We start from the raw sequence: 24,064 nt of genomic DNA, 5'->3' as shown, positions 1-24,064 counted from the left end.
AATTGTCGTATCGTATCATTGAATTGCATATCACTGAAATTTATCGGAGCGGTGATTTCACCGGAAAGTGCGAAGTCATCGCTCCACTTTACGGGAGTGACCGATATTCGTATTTGATGATGCACTATTCCATACAGATAATTTTTAATAGCTCGTGACATGATTGACTTTGATTACATGTATTCTGTTTACTGCTGGTGCCATCTATTGGTAGAATATAGGACTAAAGTAAACATTTTAAAGAAATGACATATATTTTTAACTCACCTTTTCCAGAAAATGGTTCACTCTAATAAATAAATTAAATAAATAGTTTTTAGAAAAAAAATAAAATTTAAGAAGTAAGATGAAACAGATAAATTAATTCAATCACACGTTACTTAAATTAGTAAATCAAGTATTAATTTCAATTAATAAATTTTATATTTAATATTAAGTAATAATTTTTAATTAATAATATGATTGAAGTAACAGATATTTGGAACGCATATTTAAAAATAACAATAGCAATATTATTTGTTATTCAAAAAATCGTGGATTATGCATCTCTACCAATAGACTGTTAACACTGTTGCACCCTATATACTCTTGTGGTGAAAGCAGAATATTCGAAGTCATGTGATTGTTTTCTTTCTTTTTAAATCAACGCAATGTTTAAATGTGATGAGTTGTGATATTCTTTTTTGTTTTCTTTTTCTGCGAGATAAAGTGATTGTTTTTTCACGTGATTACTTATGATATTTATATAATAGGAGATACCTTAAAAGATTTTATTGTGAACTTTATAACGTCTTTGATAACGTCTAATTTTCAATTCTATTTAAGTTAAAGTAAGGTAAGTTTGAAATTACATTACTCGAAGAATCAGTTTGTCGCTCACATGTAAAATATATTTATAATAAAATTTAATTCACTGGTTTTACAGAATGCTTCGTCTAGTATTTGTCCTTCTAAGCTGTTTTGTTGGAGCATTAATAGCTTCTCATCCTGATGAAATTAAAGATTTACCTGGATTAGATATACCTATTAATTTTAAACATTACTCAGGATATTTAAATGCTACTAGAGGAAGATACCTGCATTATTGGTGAGTATGTGCTTCTATGGTTATGCTTCTGTTTTTTGTTCTGGCACTAAGAAAAAAAAGGATACATTTTTCTGTTTTCATAACATTGCCAATATTTCTTTATTGAAAGTTAAGTTTATTTGTGCATAATGCCTATTGATAAAAATGCTGATAAGTATGCATGTCAGTCATACATTATGACTAAAATTTGAATATGGCAAATATTTTTTAATTTTAAGATTATAAATATAAAGACAAGACAGTAAAAAGTATTATTTAATTTGTAAAACTCATTTTAGAGTTGTGAGAAAAATAGCTTAGAAAACTGTTATATGTAGGCATTGGCCAAAACAGCTTTCATTGAATATAGTAGGAATAAATTTTGTATTCAAATATATTTGTAATTTTATTTGTATTTTGTATTTCAAAATATACGGACCATTTAACAGATTTATCATTGAAGTAAATAGCTCTTTCCACAACTTTTTTTTTTTGTATTAGTTGAGAGAATATTATGTATTTAATGTATTTCTCATTTTATGCTTCTCTTCATTTCACTTTTATTTATGTTTTTAAAGATAAATCAATTATTAAAAAAAAAATCAGTTTTGCGGAATAACATGCAATTCTAAGGAGTTTTTAATCATACATTTTCAGGTTCATTGAAAGTAGAAAATTATAATTATTTTCTCATACTTGCTTGAAGAAAATTTAATATTTAGTTAATTTATTTAATATGTCAGTTTGCATAGATTTTAAATGTTTATTGTTTATTCTTTTATAACATATAAAAGTTTGCAGAAAATTCAATTTCTTGTAAATCAAAAATTGTCCCATAAAAAATATTAGTACTTGTTTTCCAAATTGTTTGTTTGTTTATTTTATTATTATTTTTTTTTTTTGGTACTTACGTATTAATGCTACCGCAACTTCAGATTAGGCGTTTTTAAGTGCCGCCAATCACTATCAAAATTCAACGCCACCACAGCTGCAGATTAAGCTCTTTGGCGCACAAAAACCGCCAAATCTGTAGCTGCGGTGGCGTTAGTACGCAAGTACCATTTTGTTTTTGCCTCTTGTTAGAAGAAAGGGATGTTATTATATCAGTATTACTCTTTGTCAATTGATAAGCATCTGCTGTATGAAAAGATTTTGTACATTCAAAAATTAAATATACCTTAACAATATTTTTATTCCTTTTGATGTATCACTATATAAATTAAATTATATAGACTTAACACTAAATCAACCATTTTTTTTCTTTTTCCGAGCCATTATCTCTTATTAACATATCTAAACTTTCATTGTTTCTTAAACAATGGCATAGTAAAGAAAATTATCAGTTACCCACTCAATTGAGAATAAATAAAAAGGCTGAGAAAAAAGAAAAGAGAGATTACAAAGAACAAGTTTTTATGTATTGTAGATAAATCCTATTAACTGGACATTCCACACTGAAATAACAATCTTTGTTTTTGAACTGTTTGCAAAGATTTGAGGTCATAAATTTTTAGATGATTCCATTAAATAATAAACCATATTAATTAATTAATTAATTAAATGGAGCACTAAAATTTTTATAATAAATGAATTTTATTTGGAGAGCGTTTGGTGGTAGTTCTCCCATTTAGATTTCATTGGCAATTTAAAATCACTATGCAGATATATGGTGATTTTTTTTTTCTTTTCAAAAATGTGTTTTTAACATATAACTAGTGCATCAAGTTATATTTCTTAAGAAATGAAATAAAACATCCCAGATTTTTTTATGGAAATTGTGGAAAAGTTGGTTAAATATAAGTTGTATGATGACCATTATTTCTCTTCTTCTAAATTTGAATTTGAAATTTCATCATACTTTTTAAAATGAAACTGTTTTAAAGGAATAAATAAAAAATACTTATTCTTTATTAATAATAGAATGAAAATATTATTTGTATACTAGATTCAAACAAATCAAACTTCTCTCCATCTGGTCTAAAGGACATTTATAAATTTAAAATTCCATGAATTTGTTTGCCTTTTATTGTAGAAGAGTCAGAACTACATCGAAATCTAATTTCATTAAGCTTCCAAGAATATTGAGTTCTCCATACTGAATGATTTTGTTAAAATAAAGAAAAGAAAAAGCATTTAAAAATACTAAAATAATCTCAAAGATGAAGGTAAAAAATGCCTTATTTGAAGATTTGAAACTTAAGTTTTGAAGATATACTGATATCTAAAGATATGTTTTTTTAAATAAAAAATATAATTTTAAGCATTTTTTTTGGGGGGGGAGAGAAAGAGAGAGGTAGAAGGTAATAAATAATTATATGCATCATAGAAAGATAATTCATTCTGAAGCACTAGAGAATAAATTTATGAAGAGGGTCTTATTAAGAAAGTAGTAATAAAAAGAAGTGGAGCATATAGAAAACCCAAGATTTACAAAATTTGTGCTGGATAATAGTTTGGGAAACTTTAACATAAATTTAGGCTTTACATCATTTCTTTTTAGGTTTATAATCCTGCAGCTGATAACGTCAGATTTAAGTTACATTTACTTGGCTATTTTTGATTTAGAATTTATTTAACTAGCTCTGTGGGAATGATTGAGTTAAGTTTTGACCTGTTTCAATATTGAAATCCAAATTTCTTAAAATTCCTTTTTGTATACGTTTACAATATAACATACATTTTACAATATAATATACAGCTTCATTATGTTGGGAAAATTACATATTGAAGACTTCAAATTAAAATTGTATATGCTATTGGAATATTTTTTTGGTTTTTATATCCTTATTAATTATAAAGTATGTCCTTTTCTATTGATTTAATGCATTTCTGGCTTATGATGCTTATTAAATTTTTCATAATAGGTGTAACAAAATAAGTATGATATTCTCTGTTTACAATTTACATTTTTACACTGTTGCTACCTAAAAGGAAGATTTTGGTCATCACGCCAAATATCGATGTCTCATTTTTTTCTTGTGAATTTCACAGGAGGTTTAACATAGTGTAATATTTCTCAGTTTTGTTTCAATGATAATATTTCATAAAATTTTAAAATTTAAATAAAATTTCAACAGTTTACATGATATATTCCTTTCTCTCAACCTTGTATTTCATTGTTTCATTTCATCTGGCATATTTTTACTATTACATTTTTGTAATCTTTGATGTATATATGTAAAACAAGAAGTTGAAGAAACCAGCATTGATGTTTTTGATGATTTTTAATCTTCATAATTTTAAGCAAGTAATCAAATGTTACATATTATTAAGATTATATATCCAGCCATGGTAGGAGCTGAGTAGTGTACTTAATAAGCAGGAAAAAGAAAGCATAAGGATTCATTTCCATCTTATATAGTTTCAGAAGAGAATTTGTCTACTCAGTATTTTGATTTTGTGAGAAAGTTAATAGTCCATGCAACCCAGAAGTTATAGTGAAGACAGAATTTAAGTGGTTAGGATATTATTTTTAGAATTTAGATTAATTAAAAAATTTTACATATATATTATCAACTTTCTAAGTGTGTTAACTCTTGCTGTTGTGCTCTTTATTTTGCTACCTTTTCTTTCTTATTTTTTGAATTCAACATTTTTCTCTCAGTTGTATTGTTTTGCAATGGAGTTGACTTGTTTGTTTCATTACACAAACTGTCTGGGTAAAACCCCAAAAAATAACAATCTTGTAATGTAAAGACAAACTTCATCAGTTGCCGAAACAACTCATTTCAGGTTAATATAAAATTATTCAATATGGCAAAATTGTTTTAAGTACTGCTTTAATTGAACAAAAAAACAGCATTAAATTTTTTAAAATAAACTTTTCTGTATATTATAATGTTTATTTTGCAAAACGTAAATTTGGAAACAGGATAAGATAATACCTTGTTACAATCTGCATTAGTTGTCTATATGAGCATGTGTCAAACCCTCTTCTCCTTTTTACTATTCAAAAACTTCTCTTAAAATGACAACTTTATTACATAATTCATAATCTCTTCATTTCATTTTTCTACTGTTACTTTTGTGCTAATATTACTTTTTCTGAAACAATTATATATGAAAAATTAATGGACAAAATTATGAATGATTTTATCATGAAAACTGTGTTAAAATAATACATTATTAGTTTTTATATTACTTATATTTTATTGTTCTAGGTTTGTTGAGAGCCAGCGATCTCCTTCCACTGATCCAGTCGTCTTGTGGTTGAATGGTGGTCCTGGTTGCAGTTCCCTTGATGGATTTTTGAGTGAACTTGGTCCACTTCATGTTTCAGCTGATGGGAAATCATTGTACAAAAATCCTTATTCTTGGAATAGGGTATTTTAAATGTTTTTCATTCATTGAATCTAATGCTTTTTTTTATAAGCAGTATGCATTTTGTTTTATTTAGTACAGTGAAACTTAAAAAGTTTCAGATTATAATTTTTATTTGATGTGTTTAAATATGAAATTGATATGATAATATTGGTTATATAAATCAAGATTTATTTTTATGTAAGAAATATATGTTACAGTCAATGTGATTATGTAGTTACTATTAAACATAACGATGGTTATAATATTCTGTCAATGTGATAAGTAAATTTATCACTTTTATCTCTTGTTATTAAAAGCCACTTAATCACATTAATTGTAACATATATATATGTATATATATTAAAAATTAAGCTAAAAAATGCTGCAACTAGTTGTATTATTTCTAGAATTATACCAATCATTTATAAGATTCCTGATTACTTTGCTTTGATTCACTTAATCTGTTGAAAATATTAATCTATTAAAATCAAGCAAGAATACGATAATTCTTTTAATGGTATTTGAAAATGCAATTGATTTGCACATGTGTACTCAAACAAATGAAAAAATGTTTATCTCTTTATACATTTTTCATTTTTTTTTTTGGCTATATATTCAAAAATATTTTTAAAATGCATACAATATGCATATAAAAATGCATATTAAAAAAATTGCTGAGATATTTAAGAAATTATGTAATATGTTAAAAGTGCATAAAAATGTAATGTTGTATTATTGCATTTAATTTACTTTTTATTATAACTAGTTTATATAAGAATGGTTTTGTTATTTCTATATTATGATTTAAATAGTTTCTTTTCTGATTTTTTTTTATTAATAGTATTTTGTTTTAATTATAATTTTTTCCATTAGTAGTGGTAAAGCAATTTTCAATATATATTGCTTTTATCTTTTAATATTCAAGTAATTATTTGGCAAATGTGATATTATCTCTTCATTTTTAAAAATACTTTTTGTCAAATATTTTATTTATTTATAATTATTATATATTTATTTATAATTTTCAATTTTTCCAGCTTTGACGAAATTTGGTTGAAGTGTTATTTTTTTAAACTGAATCTCTCTTGTTAATGTCTGTGAAAAGAATTCTTTAATTAATTTGCATTTAATGATTTTTTAAGTATTTTCTTGTTATTATAAGAATTTACCTTTTGATTTTATTTTGATTGTATATGTCTGTTAGTTTATGTCTTGTTAACATTTATGTCTTCTTTAGATAGCAAATGTGATATTTTTAGAAGCCCCTGCTGGAGTTGGTTTTTCTTATGCAGATAATAAGAAATATTCTACTGATGATGATTCTGTTTCATATGACAATTATGTGGCATTGCAAAGCTTTTTTGAAAAATTTCCTGAATTTAAGAAAAATGATTTCTATATAACTGGTGAGAGCTATGGGGGAATATATATTCCTACACTTTCAGTGAGAGTTTTAACAGGTCCTGCCAATATAAATTTCAAAGTAAGTATTTTAGTGGGGTTTTTTTGACAAAGTATTTTAGTTTGAACTTATGCAATTTGAAAAAATTGAAGTTTTAATTGGTGAGAATTTTGATGGTTATATTGTTTATTTTAAATGTTTATAAGAAATATTATAGTGATAAAAAAATTTTTTATCACATCAAGCAAAAAGTAGTTAAAAGAAAATTCAGGATCTCATTCCAAGCAAAATTGTCAAATGTTATTCTAAAAATTTCTGTGTTTATTTTCTTCAGATTTTTTTGCTTTGTTTAGATTTTTCTTTTATTAGCAGATTTTATGCCACATTTGAAATTACCAGGATGTTAACATAGATGTTGATTCCAAGTTTTAATTTGCCTTATTGATATTATTTAATGATACCCATTTTTAGTTGTGCTTGACATTTCAATTTTTATCTTTTGGTTATGATATCTTGACAGTAAAATCTTGTATTTAAATATTCATTTCTCAAAAATAAAACAAAAAAATCTTTAAACACAAAGAGTTTTTTTTTTTTTTTTTTTTTTTTGTATGTATGAAAATGAATTTTAAGCCTTTCTATTGGTATATGAAGTGGTGATTAATATGATTTTTATCTGATTTTATGATTTTTATCTAGCATTCTAATCTCATTTTCTAACATAAATATTTTTTAAAGTAAAAATTGCAATCTGATAGTTATTTAATTGGGAAACCATAGGAAAATTTGTTGCATTCCTTTCACAAACTAGAATTTTCATTTTAAAAGGTTTAAGAATTTGTTAGTATAAGTAACATAGGCTATAAGCAGAAAAAACCATTCTCACAACTCTGGTAAATTGCAAAAATTTTGTGAAAAAAAAATTATGCCACAAAATTTTTGGTTTTTGTGACAACCGATGAAAGAAGCATATCATCTTCAATGAGGTAGGTTGATGCAAACAGAAAATTTATAAGTAAATTGTGAGGGAATAAAAATATAAACATATAAATTGAAAAATGTAAAAAAAAAAAAAATTAATATTTTGCATTACACTATTTTTTTATTGTAATAAAGTATATAAAATATGATAATCTTCAATATAAAAAGCTGACTTTTTCTCACAAACTCGAAAGAAAAAAAGTATTTTTCATTTTTTTTTACTCTTTTTGAAAAGCATGACTTTTTTTTTTTAAATACGGGTTTTTTTTTTTTCAGTTAATGGAATGCTCTATAAATAAATTCTTTGCATTTAATACTATTTTAAAAGCTTTATATTAGACTGTTAATTAATTAATTAGTTAATTTTTTTAAAAAATGGGTATATTGAATATATGCATATATATCTGCTTTGTGTTGTGAACTTTTTTTTTGGACAAGCAGAATGGTAATGCAAAACATATGCTGGCACAAGCAAGCTTAGAGTTGACTTCTATGAAGAATTTCCTTCTTTGGTCATCAATTATTAGATAATCTTTCCTACTCCTTAAAAAAAACAAAAACAAAAACTGTATTATATTTAAGGTTAGAAATAATATAACGTGAGTGAATCAAATTGTGTACCTGTCAAAATTTAAGACATTACTATTATTATACCTTCCTAAAATGTGTCTTAGTTACCTTTTTTTATTGATCTTTTTTATTTCATTTACTTTTCCACAAGCCTCTAATTTTTAAAATAGTTTTTAATTTAAAGAGAAATATTGTGATAATTTCAAAGATGTTTATTTTTTTTAAAAAATGGAAGGAAAAAAAAAAAAGAATTTTGAATAAATTATGTAGTTATTTATCTTTTTCTGCCTTCCCTCATTTTTAGGGATTTGCTGTTGGAAATGGTTATTTGGATGTAAGGAATCTGACAAATTCTATAGTATTTTTTGCTTATTATCATGGACTCATCGGAAATAAGTTAGTAATTATTTCTCTTTTAAATATTGATTACTAATGTGAATTAACTACCTATAATTATGATTCCTGTATATAACTGTTCTTTGTATTACTTTTATTTAGCTGAAATGAGTTGTAGAAATTTTTAAGACTAGTACATTTTGAATATACAGTAGTTTATAATGCACTCAAATATTGTATTAAAGTCTTATAAACAATGAATAATTATATATGATTTTAATTTTACTTAAATCATTTTTATGTTTAAAAAATGCAGTTTATTTACAAAGAAAAATGTTACATTTTCTTTCTTTGTCATTTGGTATTTATTTTTAATTTATATATCTTATTATTTATATATCCTTGTATAATTATTAAAATCTCTTGAAATTTAAAATCAATGATTTTTTTTTTTTTTTGCTAATTTTATTTTTGGCAAATAAAAGTAGAAATAAAATAAATAATTTTGTAATCACTAAAATAGCTTTTGTTTTTGAAATTTAATAGTTTTGTAATAACTTATTTTTAAAAGTTAAATATTCTTCATTGTTTAGATTTTGAATTTCAAAACTTTATTTTCATCTTTCTTTAGTCTTAAATTATTGTGACTCTGAAAAAGTTAGAAACATGTCTCTATTCATAATCTTTATTTGGCATTATTTTTTGAAATGTACAGATAACGAAATAAAAAGTATAATAACCATTTGTAATAGACCAAAGTTTCATACTGCATAAAACATTCTTATTATTTAGAAAATATACATTAAATGAATTTTAGAAACAAAATATGTTTACAAATTAAGGAAAGAAATTCTTGTAAGAATTTGAATTTTAGTTTGTTTTTATAACCCTGCTCTAAGTTGGACATGCTATACATTGTGATAGATAGTGTTGTTGCAAAAGGAAATTAAAATTGATTTTCAGGTGTTTAATAATGGAAACGTTTTTTATAGATTATGGGGTAGTTTATCTAAATTTTGCTGTGGAGGCCTAGGTGCAATTGAAATGTGCAACTTTGCTGATAGTGCTTCTGTTGAATGCCAGGATGCTGTAAGTAACAAATATGTTGTTTCAGTAAAATTAAAATATTATGTGATATTTCTAAAGGATAATGGGTGAAGTATTTCAATAATAATGAAATAATTTTTCATTCATATTGATTTTATGATATGTTTAATTTTCTACATTGCTACAATGTATTCATGCTGTACTACTCTGATTATAATTATTTATATAAACTGTTAAAATGAATGATCTTTTTTTTATATTTTTGATAAATTTAGGGAAAATATTGATTTTCTTTTGATTTCAATTTCATATTATTAATTTTTCAATAATAATGAAACGTTACAGTACTTACAGGCAAAATGGAAACTGATAACGAATTTGAAAGTTTAAAGTGGTGCCATATTTATAATCATTTATAAAATTCAATGAATTAAATTTATTTTTAAAAAATGAATTATGCATTTTATTTTTATAGTATTAAGGGGAAATTACTGATCATTAATCAAGACAATTGGATTGTGTTTCAAAACTTTCATGCAATTAGAAGGATTATGGTTCAATTCCTCCACTTTTAAATAATATTTTTTATTTTATATTTGATTCTTATTAAAGTATATTTTACTTACAGATTTAAAATCTATTATACATTTTTTTTTTATTTAAGTGAAGCAAATATGTATATAATGATATATATTATAATGTTATTATAATGATATATATTATATATATATTATAATGATATACTTACTTTTAAAATTTGTAATGTATTATTGATTGTAAATAATTAATTTTGAATTTCTAAGTTTAATTATGGTAAATATAAGATAAAAATAATGAATTTATTCAGTTTAAGGAAAGGTATATAAAAACAATGCTGAGCAAATTAAATTTACAAAAATACATTTTAATACCATGTATAGCTAATAGTAACAATGAAATATTAATCATTTTACCAGATTATATATAGCTAATAAATTGAAAAGGAAAGGAAAATGCAATTTTTGAATAAAAATTTTTTTAATGCTCTGAGTATAATTTTTACATCTGTGAAATGTCATGCATTTTAATTCAATATTAACGAAAAAATATATTGTTTTCCCACGAAATAAAAATACTACAAATTGCTAAATTATTTCAAAATTTTCTAAAGTTATTAGTATCTTTATGAACTTTCATATTATATTCTTTGCAAAGCTGATATTTTAAATTCACAGAATCATACACAGATGTGCATGCTATAGAAAGCAGTATATCAAGTATTCTATGTGGTTGAAATCTTTTAGTTAGTACCACTTCACACTGCCAATGTTAAAAAGTTAAATGGCATTGACTACTTGGCGTCATGAAGATGTACTGATCTTAATTTCAACAGAATGGAATTTTTTTATGTTTCCATAAAGTTTCCATTTGACTAAAATATGTTGTGTGTGTGTGTATGTATGCATATATATATATATATATATATATTGTTACAAATCTGTAATTTTGCTATCCGGCACGGCGTGCTGAGCTTGGCGACCATTTGGCAACTTGGCGTTGAATTTGGCGACTAAATGGATATTACCAGAAAGTTCGAGAAGTTTCATGATCCATCCAGTAATAACAGAGATACACTCAGATACGCCCTGATTGGTCAGAAGTTTCTGGCCCCGCCTCCCGGAACTATAAAAGACGAGCACTCTGAAGCTGCGAAGAAGTGTGTGTATCGGCGGAAGTTGTGTGTCTGAGAGTGGTCGGAGTCGCCGACAGGTAAAGAAACTGGAGGATTAGACAGCAAGCAAGCTGCTAAACTTACAATTAAATGCGCTGAGTAATTACAATTGAGTGGCGGTATTTGTTGTAGAAGAAAAAATTTGGGTCACGACGACTCTTCTCTATCGCTTCCGATGACGACTCCGCACTGTCGCTTCCGACAACTCTTCGACTACTCCCTGGATCACCACTGCTGGGTCACGACTACTCGGCAGCTGCGGGCCACTCCTTTTATAGGTCTCAGGAGGTGGAGCTAGACGCCTCTCAACCAATCAGGAACGTTCGAGGCGTATCTCCGTACCTACTCGACGGAGCGGGAAAATTCTCGATGTTTCGGGTATAATCTAATTTGGCGCCAAAGTCGGCAAATGGTCGCCAAGTTTGTCGCCTCCTATTGGGACCTCCTATGGAACTGACTATACTGGGAAGCCGCCTCACAGATTCGTAACAATATATATATATATATATATATGCAATTTCCTAAATATACTTTGTTATGTTTACAGGTTAGTGAAGTGTCAAATGTAGTTCAAGGATCTGGCTTGAATGTATATAACTTATATTCAGATTGTGCCCAATCCCAGGAAAGAAATTCAAGAGATTTGGTTGATAAAAGAAATATTCTTCATTATTTACCTAAACCAACTAAAGTAAGTATATACTCATTTACATGTTTAACTTTAAAAAATGTATTGAATAACTATATTTAACAGTTTAATGAAAAATAAGATCAGTTTTTTCATTTGCATTATACATTCAATTTTCGTTCGCCAATTCTAATGGATTTTTGGGAAATGTTATATACTGCTGAATAATTGCTAAGGTTGGATCAAAAATTGCAATGAAGTTGGAGTAGAGGACCAGCAGAATATTTTTGGCATTTTGTTTGGATAATTGAATAAAGAATGTTTATTTGTATAGAAAATACAGGTGCTGAAACATCTGGGAAAAAAAGTGTTCTTTTGATGTTGTGTATGAAGAAATAAAAGAAAGCGATGGCATATGAATGAATATTGGATACTTTTGAGAAATGTGCTAGTATGCAGTAGTCTTCTGTGGAGTATGATACAGCATTCCACAAGCCATGCCTTTCTTTCCATACCATTATTAATGAGCGGTTGTCAATTTATTCTGTTTCTCTATTAGTACAAGGGTGAGGATGTTCTTCTTTGTTGAAGGGCACTTTTGATTAGCAAATCACCACTCAAATGAAAAAACATCCCATATACTTTCAATGAGGTTTATCCATGCTATAAATACAATCTTGAGTACTAAGTGTTCATTGAAATGGTGCATAATCATCTATGGAAATAGATTTATCATTGACAATACCTCTTAGGAAAACAGTCCTGTTACAATCATATATAGGAACTATGGTAATTTATCAAGATTCTGGTGTATAATGTTGGCTACTAGTTTTTCCCAAGTTATTTTCTGGATGTTAAGCAGTGCCATTTTTGCACCTAATTCAATTGTTTCGTCTACAGTCTGATGACAGTTTAAACCTACTCTTATTTGAGAATAGTATGCAATCCCAGTCGTTGTTTGATTAATTGTGATACCATTTGCTGAGCTGTTATATGTTCCTTTTTTCCTGATAGAACAATGTACCTGCCTCTCGCAGGTATTATACTTCTAATGTGACCTTCCACTCGACATCTGCTGTTCACTCCAGTACCAACTGTTAAACAATGTTATGACAGTGTTTAAATTCCTGATAACATCTATATTTTTTTGCCTTTCTTTGATCTTTCCTATATTATCATAAAATATTTAATTGATATCAGGAAGAGGTGATAAAGCACTCAATCATATCTTTCCTATAAAAGTTTCACTTTGACTAACAACTGTTCATATGTGTCAAAGCTTTTAAACATCTTATTACCTCTATCATGTGATGAACAGGCATGGAAAAGAAAATTTGCATGTACACATCTTTTCTTACTGTATACTGCACTTATCCTAATTTTCTGCATTTTGTTTTCTTTCATTTTGTGACTGCAATAGATAATAATATCATTCATCCTTTGCAGTTGTTCATTATTGTATTTGGAGTGAAAGAATAATGTGATTTACATGCAATAATTACTTTAAAATGTTCTTTTATCTTGTTTGTATATTTATAAATATAAGTGCTGTAATAGAATTTGTGTTTATTCAAAAATTTGCCACTTAAGCAAAATGTGATATGTATAAAGGGGCAAGTGATGAAATTTTTTAATTTTTTCTGATAATTCAAAATAAGCAGTCATTCATTAAATGAAATAATAATTTTGGTTTTAATACCTTTTATTTTTAAATGCTATGCCTATATTTATTTTTCATTTTCATTTCTTAAATTAAATAAATAAAATATGGAAACTGCAATTTTAATTTTTATTTAATGTTTCACTAAAATATGAAATAGAATTAGAGTAATTTTGATGGGTGTTGCAATTTTTTTTATAGATGTCATCATGTTTTTGTTTTTTTTTTCTTTCTGTACACAAATTTCTTACAGAATTAAGTATCATATTTTTTTATTCTTGATTTATTGGTATAAAATTACCAAACTTACTTAATGATTTTATGTAGCTGAATTTTATCTTGTTTGTATTTTCTTTGTATTCCTTTTTCACAATTTCTACGGAATTTTCAAATGATTGTAATTATTTGTCTGATTTTGATAATTGTTGTTTTGCCAGACAATCACTACCTCATTCTAAAATATATTTTTTCTTTATATTCGTGATAATGTCAAATTATAATTTCATTACATTAATTTGCAGCCTGATAATGCTGGAGTTGTTAGTTTTACATAAGATTTTTTTTTTAATTGCTCATGATTCAGTTTCAAATTGTGTTATCATTTATTGGAAAATATAATAAGGTAACAATTTAAAAGCTTCATTATACTCCATGTGGTTTCTTAATTTTAAATAATTTTTGCATCGTTATTGACTTTTAGGGATTTAGATATTCTGATGATCCACCTTGTATTGATTCTTCTAATGTAAAGAAATGGATAAACCAGCCATCTGTTCGTCAAGCACTCCATATACCTACTCATGTCCAGGATTGGGATATATGCAGGTTTGATTTATTTCTAGGATTTTGTTTAATGCTTCCTTTGATTTATATCTGGGATTTTGTTTTATTTGCAATATTTTTATTGCAAATTTATTTATTTTTATTGTTAAATTTGTAATTTTAAGTTACTAGTTAAGTTTTATTTATTACTAGCTTCTTTTGACCAAATAGTTTACCAGATTATTGCAACAGAAAATGACAATAAAATATTTTGTGCTTAACTTGTTCTTAATACACTCGTCAACACATTTTGACCTCTTATTTTTAATTTTCAAAACTAATAGTCTTACAGATAGTTTTTTTTCTGAAACTTTATATTTGTTCTATTATTGTACTTTGTATTGTATCTAAATATGTTGTTGTTGTTGTATCTAAATATGTAAAGATAATAAGTGAAATGATTCAGCATCACTGTTTTATTATTATTATTTTGCTCATAATACTGAATATGTTTCATGGTTTATAAAAAAAAATTATTTATAGATTCATTAAAATATTGTAATGCATTTTAATAAGAAAGCAAAACTTCAAACTTAAATAGAGTGATGATATATTTTTATACATCCAATTATATTGTGGAAAAACTAGTTGTATTAAAAATTTGTAATAGCACATTTCCAAAAAAATGCACTTTTCACAGGGTGCATAGCGTAATAAAAAGGGCTTAATTTCTCGATGAGTGCAGATAAAACTTTTTTTAATTTGTTTCCCGAATCATTGGATATGATGAATCAAAATTGCCGCCTTAAAACTTTGCTTACGAGTTGTATTGAAAAAGAAAACTAACAAAAGAGAGGATTTGGAGAAGGAAACCTGATTAAAATAGATCCGGCGGGAATGGGGGGGGGGGGGCAAAATATATTAAGATAACTTTAATAATCTTTTCCCAATTTCTTCTTTTTTCAAAAATGTATATTACTCATTGAGTCTCAAAACATATTTGAATTTTTATTTACAATTTTTAATGTTATGGTGAAGTTTTATTTTAGTTAAGCCTGATAAATGTATATTTAAGTTTTTATGTAATGTTAAAGAAGAATATGTAGATTTTTTGATCAGTGGAAGATAGTATAGCAGAAAAAATTGGGTACAGAAAAGACATATAGGGAATATGGGAGAATTTACTCCTCTTTAGTACATTACATATTCAATTATTGTTCTCATTAAAATGATGTTTTACTTCATTTATTTTGAACAGTAATTTATTGTAGTGTGTAATTATGTTAGTCGATTTTGTAAAATCGAGTATGATGAAATTTTTACCTAAAACTGTAAGATCTTAATTATCAAGATTTCTTTTGCAGTGTCTCCCCCCCCCCCCCTTTATGTTCCCATCCATTTTGAAAATTATTCTTTGTTAGACCAATCTCACTTCTTTGGTATTAGAGACTTACAAAAAGTATATTTTTCAAAATTTTATCTAAAAGTTTAATTAAAAAAATAAAAACAGTTGCTTCTGCCATAACATCTAAGCATATCATCACACACAAAACATTTTTACACCATTTTATAAATCTAACCATAAATAGGTTTCAAAAATGTAACTTTTCGATTTTGTTTCAATAAATGCATTTTTTTCCTTTAAATTTAGCAATTTTTGAAAAAATTACTTTTTGGCATAATTTGTAACAAGTGATTTTTGTTGTAATGAAATTCAAACAATATCATTACCTCATTGAATTGTTGAGTCATGTGATTTTAACTCTTTTAATGTTGTGATATAAAAAAAATGTTTTCTTTAATTTTAAAAAAGGTTTGAAAACTTTAAAGTAGTTCATTGAATAGGATTTTTCATATGATGAGTGTTGTTTAGTTTTAAGACAATGCAATAAGCTGTCTGATGCTTGTTTCAGAAGATACTTCTTAAAAAATACATCAAGTGACATTTTTTTAATTTTAATTTTTCTTCTAGCTACAGAGTGGCATTTTTTTTAACATAGTGAATTTATTTGTTATTTTTAAAAAATAGGAATTGTTAAAGCATTTTCGTTTTTCCATAAAATCTATAATCATTTTTTCCTGTAATTTTAAAAAAAAATTAAAATAAGAAAATTTTATTTATTTTTGCATGTAGATTAAAAAACTAATTTTTTAAATAAAAATTGGCTTTTTAATCTACATACATTTTTGAAATGTAAAATGTTTGAAAAAGCCCATTATTAAATTTCAGAAGTAAGAAGCAATAAGATCATTTTACAATCTCACCATTTCTACATGCTGCTATTCTTTTCTGTTATAAAAATTTGATTTAAAAAAACTTGATTAGCACATAACATTGTTTTATCATCAATTTCATGGCATTTTGATAACCATTTTGGAAAGCATTAGTTGTTGGTTTTATAAAGCTGTAAATATAATTTTCTAGATTGCTAAATATGGTGAGTTCATGGAGTTAGTGCTTGAGAATTTACACTTTTAATCCCACCATGCTGAATTTTATTTGTTATTATATTTAGAAAAATCTAATGCAAAAATTTTTGGTGATGTTTTTACATCAATGCTGACATTTCCAGATATGATGTATTTATCCAAATTAACTGATAATTTATTAATTTCAAGAAATATTGAAAAAGATCAGATTTTTATTGCTAATCTTATAAAAGTTGATTTAATTATTATTTTTTGGGTACTGATAAACATAATTTGTTTTGCAATAGAGGATAATATGCAAATACAGAAATGAATATAAGAATTTAAAAAATACTGATTTAAGATTCTTTTTTTCCTTAATTTTTCAATAAAATTATGCTTTATTTTAGATCAGAAAACATCCTGTGCTTAGAAAAGTCACACATTTAAATCTTGAATTTTTTTGGGCTAAAATGCTTAAACATACTTAATCGCAGCCATTTCTCACTATGCATTTTGTTGTCTTGCCAATAGAAATTATTTAAATTTAATGCAGTATTGAAAAGAATTATTGTAAAATGGGCTTGCAAATATTTGTTAATTGCAAAAAAAGAAATTTAAAGGAATGATTCATAAAGAAGTATACAGATTCATTGTGCTATAAATCAGAACAATGCTAGATATTATAAGATACCTATTACAAAATTGTATGAGATTATTTTTTTAAAATAAGTCACAGATGTTCTATGAATTTTTTTTTTTTTTTTTTTTTTTTTTTTTTTTTTGTAGTCTTGATGTTGAAATTGGCTATAAGCGACTCTATGACACAATGAGACCTCAAGTTTTGCAGCTGATTGGATCTGGAAAGCTCCGAGGTCTTATTTACAATGGTGATGTTGATATGGCTTGCAATTTCTTAGGTGATGAGTGGTTTGCTAATGATCTTGGTCTGCAGGTAAAAAATGCATAAGTCATGAAATGCTCTTCCCGTTTTCTGAATTCATATTAATCTGCATTATGTATGATAATAAAATTTTCATATTTAAAAAAAATTTAAAATGTGGATATTTATGTGAATAGAATTTTTTATAATGAAATTGCCACCATAAAATTGTACATGAAACAAAATATATGATAATTTATATACATTACTTTATCTGTACTGTTTGAGAAGATGATTACAAAATATATGAATGAAAGTTTAAGTTAGTTTGATTCATATTAGCTTTTAAATTTTAATTACTTATATAAAGTTTTCTTTTTTCATTAACATTGTAAGAGTGAATTAAGATCAGCAAAATATTAGAAATTGGGAATTACTAGGAGTAGAAGAATGATTTGTGGAATGTAAAATGTTTATTCTGCCTATCATATAAATTATCTCTTTTTTTTAAAACCAATAAATTGTTTAGAGGGATTTCCTGTACTAAAACTTTGCTATATGTTTTTTCTAAGTAAAATAAGCTGTAAAATAACATTCAAATTCTGTTTAGTAATCATTATCTTTATATAAGCTAGTTCTACATTCTACTATAATACCTTCATCTGTTACTAAAACAAATGTCTGTATTATTAAAAACTAAAACATTTGATTTTCAAAACTTTAAAAAAAAAGAAAATCCTGTATAATTTTTTTTTTTTTTTTTTTTTGAAATCTTTTTTTTTTTTTTTTTTTTTTTTATACAGGTTACTGAAGAGTATGGACTGTGGAAATTTAATAATCAAGTTGCTGGATTTTTTAAAAGTTATGGTCCATTAACTTTCTTAACAGTGAAGGTGCGTAATATCTAATTATTATTCTAAGTAGTTTCTACATTTAAATGAATATTTGTATGTTCTAATATTGTCATCAACATATATGAAATACTAAATCATTATTGTTTAAGTGTTTGAATATTTTTACAGTATTAAACATAAAAATATAATATAGTTGTTTGTAATTGGCAAATATTATTTTTTTATTCATCTTAATTATCTTTACTATTTGATGCATTACTTTATATTGTTACATATTACATTATTATTAAGTATAGCCAAATAATGAATTATCAAATTACTGATATATGATGCTTCTTCCCCTGCTCCACATAAGATATCTGGTATGGAAAACTATTAATTTGCAAATCGAAGTTCCTAACTTTCAAAATATTTTTAGTTTACAATTATAAGACTGTGACCTTTTGTTCTGCAGTCAAAAAGAAAGCAACAATGTTTCTTTAATTGGTCATTATATTCTTATGGTTTTTGGAAATGCATTTTGTATCACTAAGGACTGTATTGTGTGAGAATTGTTAATTTTGTTTCATAGCATATCTGTACGATATAATGTAACTTTCTGTTCTCTTTTATTATATTTATTACAAATTAGGGTTCTGGACATATGGTGCCTCAAGATAAGCCTGGTCCAGCTTTTAAAATGATTGATAGTTTCTTGAGTAATTCACCATATAATTAAGCAAGTTGAAACTATAATAGAAAGGTAAGTATTTCTCAAAATGTCATTTTATCAAAATTAAACTTTATTTTATGGTATAAACACAGCAATCTTAAGAATACTTTATTATTACTTTTAATATAAAACTCAGTGCATTTGGAATCGATTTCTAATTTACAAAAGTAATTTCTTTAAAAAAAAACTAATTGTTGTATATAATCCCATTTTAGTTTGAAGAGATTTTGATTAATTTTGATTATAATCCACTTGATTTGTCCACTTCGTGTTTCCAAATTCAATTCACATCCATGTGCAAGTATCTTAATATTTACAGTGTTTCAGATTTTTTTTTTTTAATTAGATACAAAAATAGAAGTAAATTATATATTATGGAGTCTTGAAGTGGGATTAATTTTGCCAAGCATAAATGACATTCTCTCTTTTCTTTTTGACAGATCCTATTATACTAATCTTTTTTCATTGGTTTTCCTTTTTTCTTGTGGCTAGATTTCGCAAATATTAGATTTTACTACATGAGATTGAAATGCTTGATAGGACAGTTGGAATATTCTATATTAATAAATAACTTAACTGGGTAATACTTTTGCATAGTCTACATTTTCATCATACCAACTTTTATCTGAATGTATTTCTTTTAAATTCCATCTCCTCTAGAGATTCTAAAAAGTGCTGTATTAACGTGCTGTTAATAAACTCTAGAAGGAAAGCGAATTTTTACATTTTTGAAAGCTTGTCCCCAACTTTAATACTTTTGCATAGTCTACATTTTCATCATACCAACTTTTATCTGAATGTATTTCTTTTAAATTCCATCTCCTCTAGAGATTCTAAAAATTGCTGTATTAATGTGCTGTTAATAAACTCTGGAAGGAAAGTGAATTTTTACAATTTTGAAAGTTTGTCCCCAACTTTTGTTGGTAGTGATAACAAAAGCCAGGCAAAGTAGGTTTGCCTCTTTAAAAATGCAAAGTACAACTTAGTTCCAATAGATAGCTTTTTTTTGGGGGGGGGTAAATCTTAGACCCTGCGTACTCATCTTTTAAAGCATTTGAAACCGACTCCAGTGACTTTGAATTTCTTTTTTCACAAAAATTCCATGGATTTATCCATTATTTAAGATGTTTTATCAGAATTTCTTTAAACAGACTTTAATGTGAAGAATTATTTTCTATTTTCATTTATGTCAACTTAATGTAAGTATTTCTTGGCAGTGCTTTTCACTTTTTGATGAATGAAAGTAAATATTCCAACTGTAGGATTAGCATAAAAATTCTAATAAACCTTAATGGTTTGCTCAACATATTTTCATTTCTGTTTCATAAAACATTTAATATAAAATATGTTAAATAAACATTTAATATATGTTTTATAAAACATGTAATATAAAACTTTTTTTTTTTTTACAGTGATGTAGCTAACGTCTAAAATATCTAATAATGTCAAATTCATTGATTAAAGATCACTCAGACGAATCAGAGTGGCTCAAGAAAAAACATGTGGCTTTTTTTTTTTTTAATGTTAAATATGCTTATGCTTTCAGTTGTGGTAAAAATTCTTTCAGTTTAAATATTATGCCAGTACTTCTTTTAGACCTTCATTCATATTTTTTAAAAAATTGTATTTAATCAGCACTGACGTTTATTGTCAAACATTATTGATTTGCAACCCGCAGGTTTGATTTCCACTGGTCATGCAAAGTGTGCATGCTTGAAGGTGGATGACCCGTTTTGAATAAGAAATAAGCTAAGTTGATTGTCAAAACTCATTTGAAGGTATAGCAATTAATGAGATGTGTGCAAATCATAATGTATAAATTGAGTAGTTGAAATATGCAACATATAAATCAAAAGTTTTGGTAATATTCATTATTTATGTCTATAATTTTTGTTAATATCTGTTGCACTTCTGTATTATGTACAATTGCACTTCTGCTATCTTTTTCAAAAATTAAATCTGTAAAGGGCATTTACTTTATATGCAAAATTGCATTGATAAATTAATTAAACTTTGAATATTCATTAAATTCTCTTTTCCTATCTTTAAATTTTTTTAAACTGATATTAAAAAGATTGTGAATTTTAAATGTGGAAAAAAAAGAAGGAAAATTTATATAATGAGAAGAGACTGGAATTGAATTGCACTCTTATTGTTTCAGTTCCAGGACCAGACCGAGAGAGTATGCTAACACAATTTTAAGGTGTTTTTTTTTTAATCATATTGTCAAAAAAATCAGATCCATGATTTTGATTAATCTCACCATTTTAAATCTCCCTTTAAAAAAAACTGTCTGAGTGCATAACTTAAAATTTTAAGAAGCTAGAATGGTAAAGGTTTGAATGCAGTTTTTTTACACTTTTTTTAAATCAAATTTTGAACAAAATCCGTAATGGGAAGTTTGTCTATTTATGTATATGTAAACATGATGGCACAAAAAATGCAACAAGCTACATAAATGAAATATAGTGTGCCATTTTAACACTGTATTCTATACATCTGAATAATGAAACGTACTGTATTATGTAAGTATATGAAAAAGGTGAACACTAATGTTAATTAATTTATAACTTTAGCCAAAATAGTTTATTTCTTCATACTCTCCCTTATGTCTTGAATAAAGTTATATCAGATACCTGAACCAAACCACCTGCATTAGAAAGGAAAATATAAAATATTTTTAGATTAAAAAAAAAAAAAAACTTAGCATTTGTTTAACAACAAAGGCTTTCTGAAAATAATTTCTTATCTAGTTTCTTGTGTAACTGTAAAACTCAACATGTTCCAATATCTTGTGGGAAGTTATATATTGTCACTGACAGTGCAAAAACTAGTACATTAAAAAATACTTTAAAATCCAGTAATTCGCACTACTTTATATAACTACTGTAAACTAAGTCGCTGTCAAAAAACAAGATCTGTTGGTAAGATACATGATATAATAAACAGAGAAAACACAACTTGGGAAGATTCTGAGATGGGGGTATGTATCTAGGTAAAAATAAAAACTCATTTTAATTATAAGCTGCTTAATTATTATTACTTCATGGAATTATTTATCTCAGCAATTCATCTTACTTTTTGATATTCGTGACAGGAAGAAGCATAAATTAATGAATTTCACTCAAGCTGAATTTTATTTAACTTTTTGCACGATGAAAGATGTATGATGATTTCATATAGTGTAACATCATGATTGAAGCAATAATATAATATATATATATATATATATATATATATATATATATATATATATATATATATATTTAATGTAGTGTACTTCTGTATTCATATATTTTTACTATTATAAAAATACTCAAGTAATGTTCATCAATTTACATGATTAAAGTATTTTTTTACTGTAAATATTTATTTTAGGAAAATCTCATTTGCATAAGAGGAAAATGGTTGATTTAGAGATATTATGACTTCTTCACAAAACAGCAAAGGAACATTGAACTTCAGGAACTTTAGTTAATGCTTTTATATTATTTGTTGCATCTTATGTTCAGTTTAACTTAATTTTTCTTATTTATATTCTACTTAATTTATATTAATAGTTAATTACTCCATTTATATGAATAGTTAATCATTCAATAATTCTAACAGTATTAAATCACATCCAGATAGAATTTAATTAATTGTAATATATTTAAATCTTGCATGTTGATAAATTGTCGGTTTTCAATAAATTGAAATGATAATTTTAATTAAAAATTGTGTTGCAGGTGCATTTCAATTCTTAATCACTAAAAATATTAAAAATCATTAGAAACAAGAATGAATTATTTGATTTTCTCCCTGTGATTTTACTAAGTTAAGTTGTGTAATTCTTTATTTTTTTTTTTAATTATTATTGTATCTAACTGTTATTTGTTATCCATGTTACTCATATTTTGAATAAATAGTTTTGAAAAATATATGATGTTCTCTTTTAAAATTATTTTATCATTTTAATGCATATTAATATACATTTAAAACTTTTGTGAGAAAAATAGTGGGAAATATATTTATGATTTTTCTTCTTATACTCAAAGCAATTTAATGAAATGAAAATAAATATTAGTGTATTCTTTGTTATTTCAAATAATGCTAATTTATAGGCAAGAAGATATTTTATAAGATATTTACTTAACTTAGCTATATATTTACTCATAATAAAATATTATTTATTTACTAATTCAGAACATCTGTTTTTCAATTTCCTTCCCCAGTTTTGAATAAACACTAGGGGGGAAATATCATTTTGAACGCAAACCACTTTTTAAACCTTCATATTTTCCTTGCTTATTCTACAAATTTGTATCCGTTAATTGATTTTTTTCTAATTATTCATTAAAAATGTATGAAACAAATGATTTTTTTTTGTTTATTATCAACACTGTGTATATTTAAAAAGATGGGACTACAGCAGGGGTGTTTGTGCTCCGGGGAAACCCCGGAATTCCGGGGATTTTGAACTTCGATACCCGGAAATTCCGGGGATCGTCGTTCAAAAGGAAGTAGGAATAATAATGAATTATTTATTTTGATCTGGGCGATTTTGTTTGCTTTGAAAGCAGAAAACGCAAGGTCAGCGTGTGTGGTGAAAACTTTTCCTTTCTTTCTCTAAAGGCAGTGATAATGCGAGAAAAGGGGGAAAAAACTTCTTTTTTGTTCTTTCCTTATTGCGAGTTATGACTCATTCCCCCGTTTCTCGGGCATTCTCTTCTGGATTCTTTTCGGCAAGTAGGCGCGGCAG

The 24,064-nt window shown here is 25.9% G+C and overlaps 1 protein-coding gene across 1 annotated transcript; it reads left to right on the top strand.

Moving 5' to 3' along the window:
* The first annotated feature begins 665 nt into the window (after positions 1–665).
* Positions 666–23,245, top strand: LOC129968938 (lysosomal protective protein-like). Its single transcript, XM_056083300.1, has 12 exons — positions 666–835; positions 926–1,087; positions 5,227–5,389; positions 6,606–6,851; positions 8,626–8,717; positions 9,650–9,746; positions 11,963–12,106; positions 14,404–14,528; positions 17,664–17,829; positions 18,561–18,650; positions 19,243–19,353; positions 22,702–23,245. The coding sequence occupies exons 2-11, from the start codon at positions 927–929 to the stop codon at positions 19,327–19,329; spliced, it is 1,371 nt and encodes a 456-aa protein (XP_055939275.1). The 5' UTR covers positions 666–835; position 926; the 3' UTR covers positions 19,330–19,353; positions 22,702–23,245.
* The last annotated feature ends 819 nt before the right edge of the window (positions 23,246–24,064 follow it).

Source organism: Argiope bruennichi, chromosome 5, assembly GCF_947563725.1.
Source record: "Argiope bruennichi chromosome 5, qqArgBrue1.1, whole genome shotgun sequence".
NCBI classification, from domain to species: domain Eukaryota; kingdom Metazoa; phylum Arthropoda; class Arachnida; order Araneae; family Araneidae; genus Argiope; species Argiope bruennichi.
This window is presented reverse-complemented; position numbering and strand designations above follow the sequence as displayed.

Bases quoted from the DNA above. Each gene is read 5' to 3' on its own strand.
- LOC129968938 (XM_056083300.1), top strand. From the start codon at position 927: ATGCTTCGTCTAGTATTTGTCCTTCTAAGCTGTTTTGTTGGAGCATTA. The intron at 8,718-9,649 runs GTTAGTAATTAT...CGTTTTTTATAG, and splicing joins CATGGACTCATCGGAAATAA to ATTATGGGGTAGTTTATCTA. The intron at 17,830-18,560 runs GTAAAAAATGCA...TTTTTTATACAG, and splicing joins CTAATGATCTTGGTCTGCAG to GTTACTGAAGAGTATGGACT.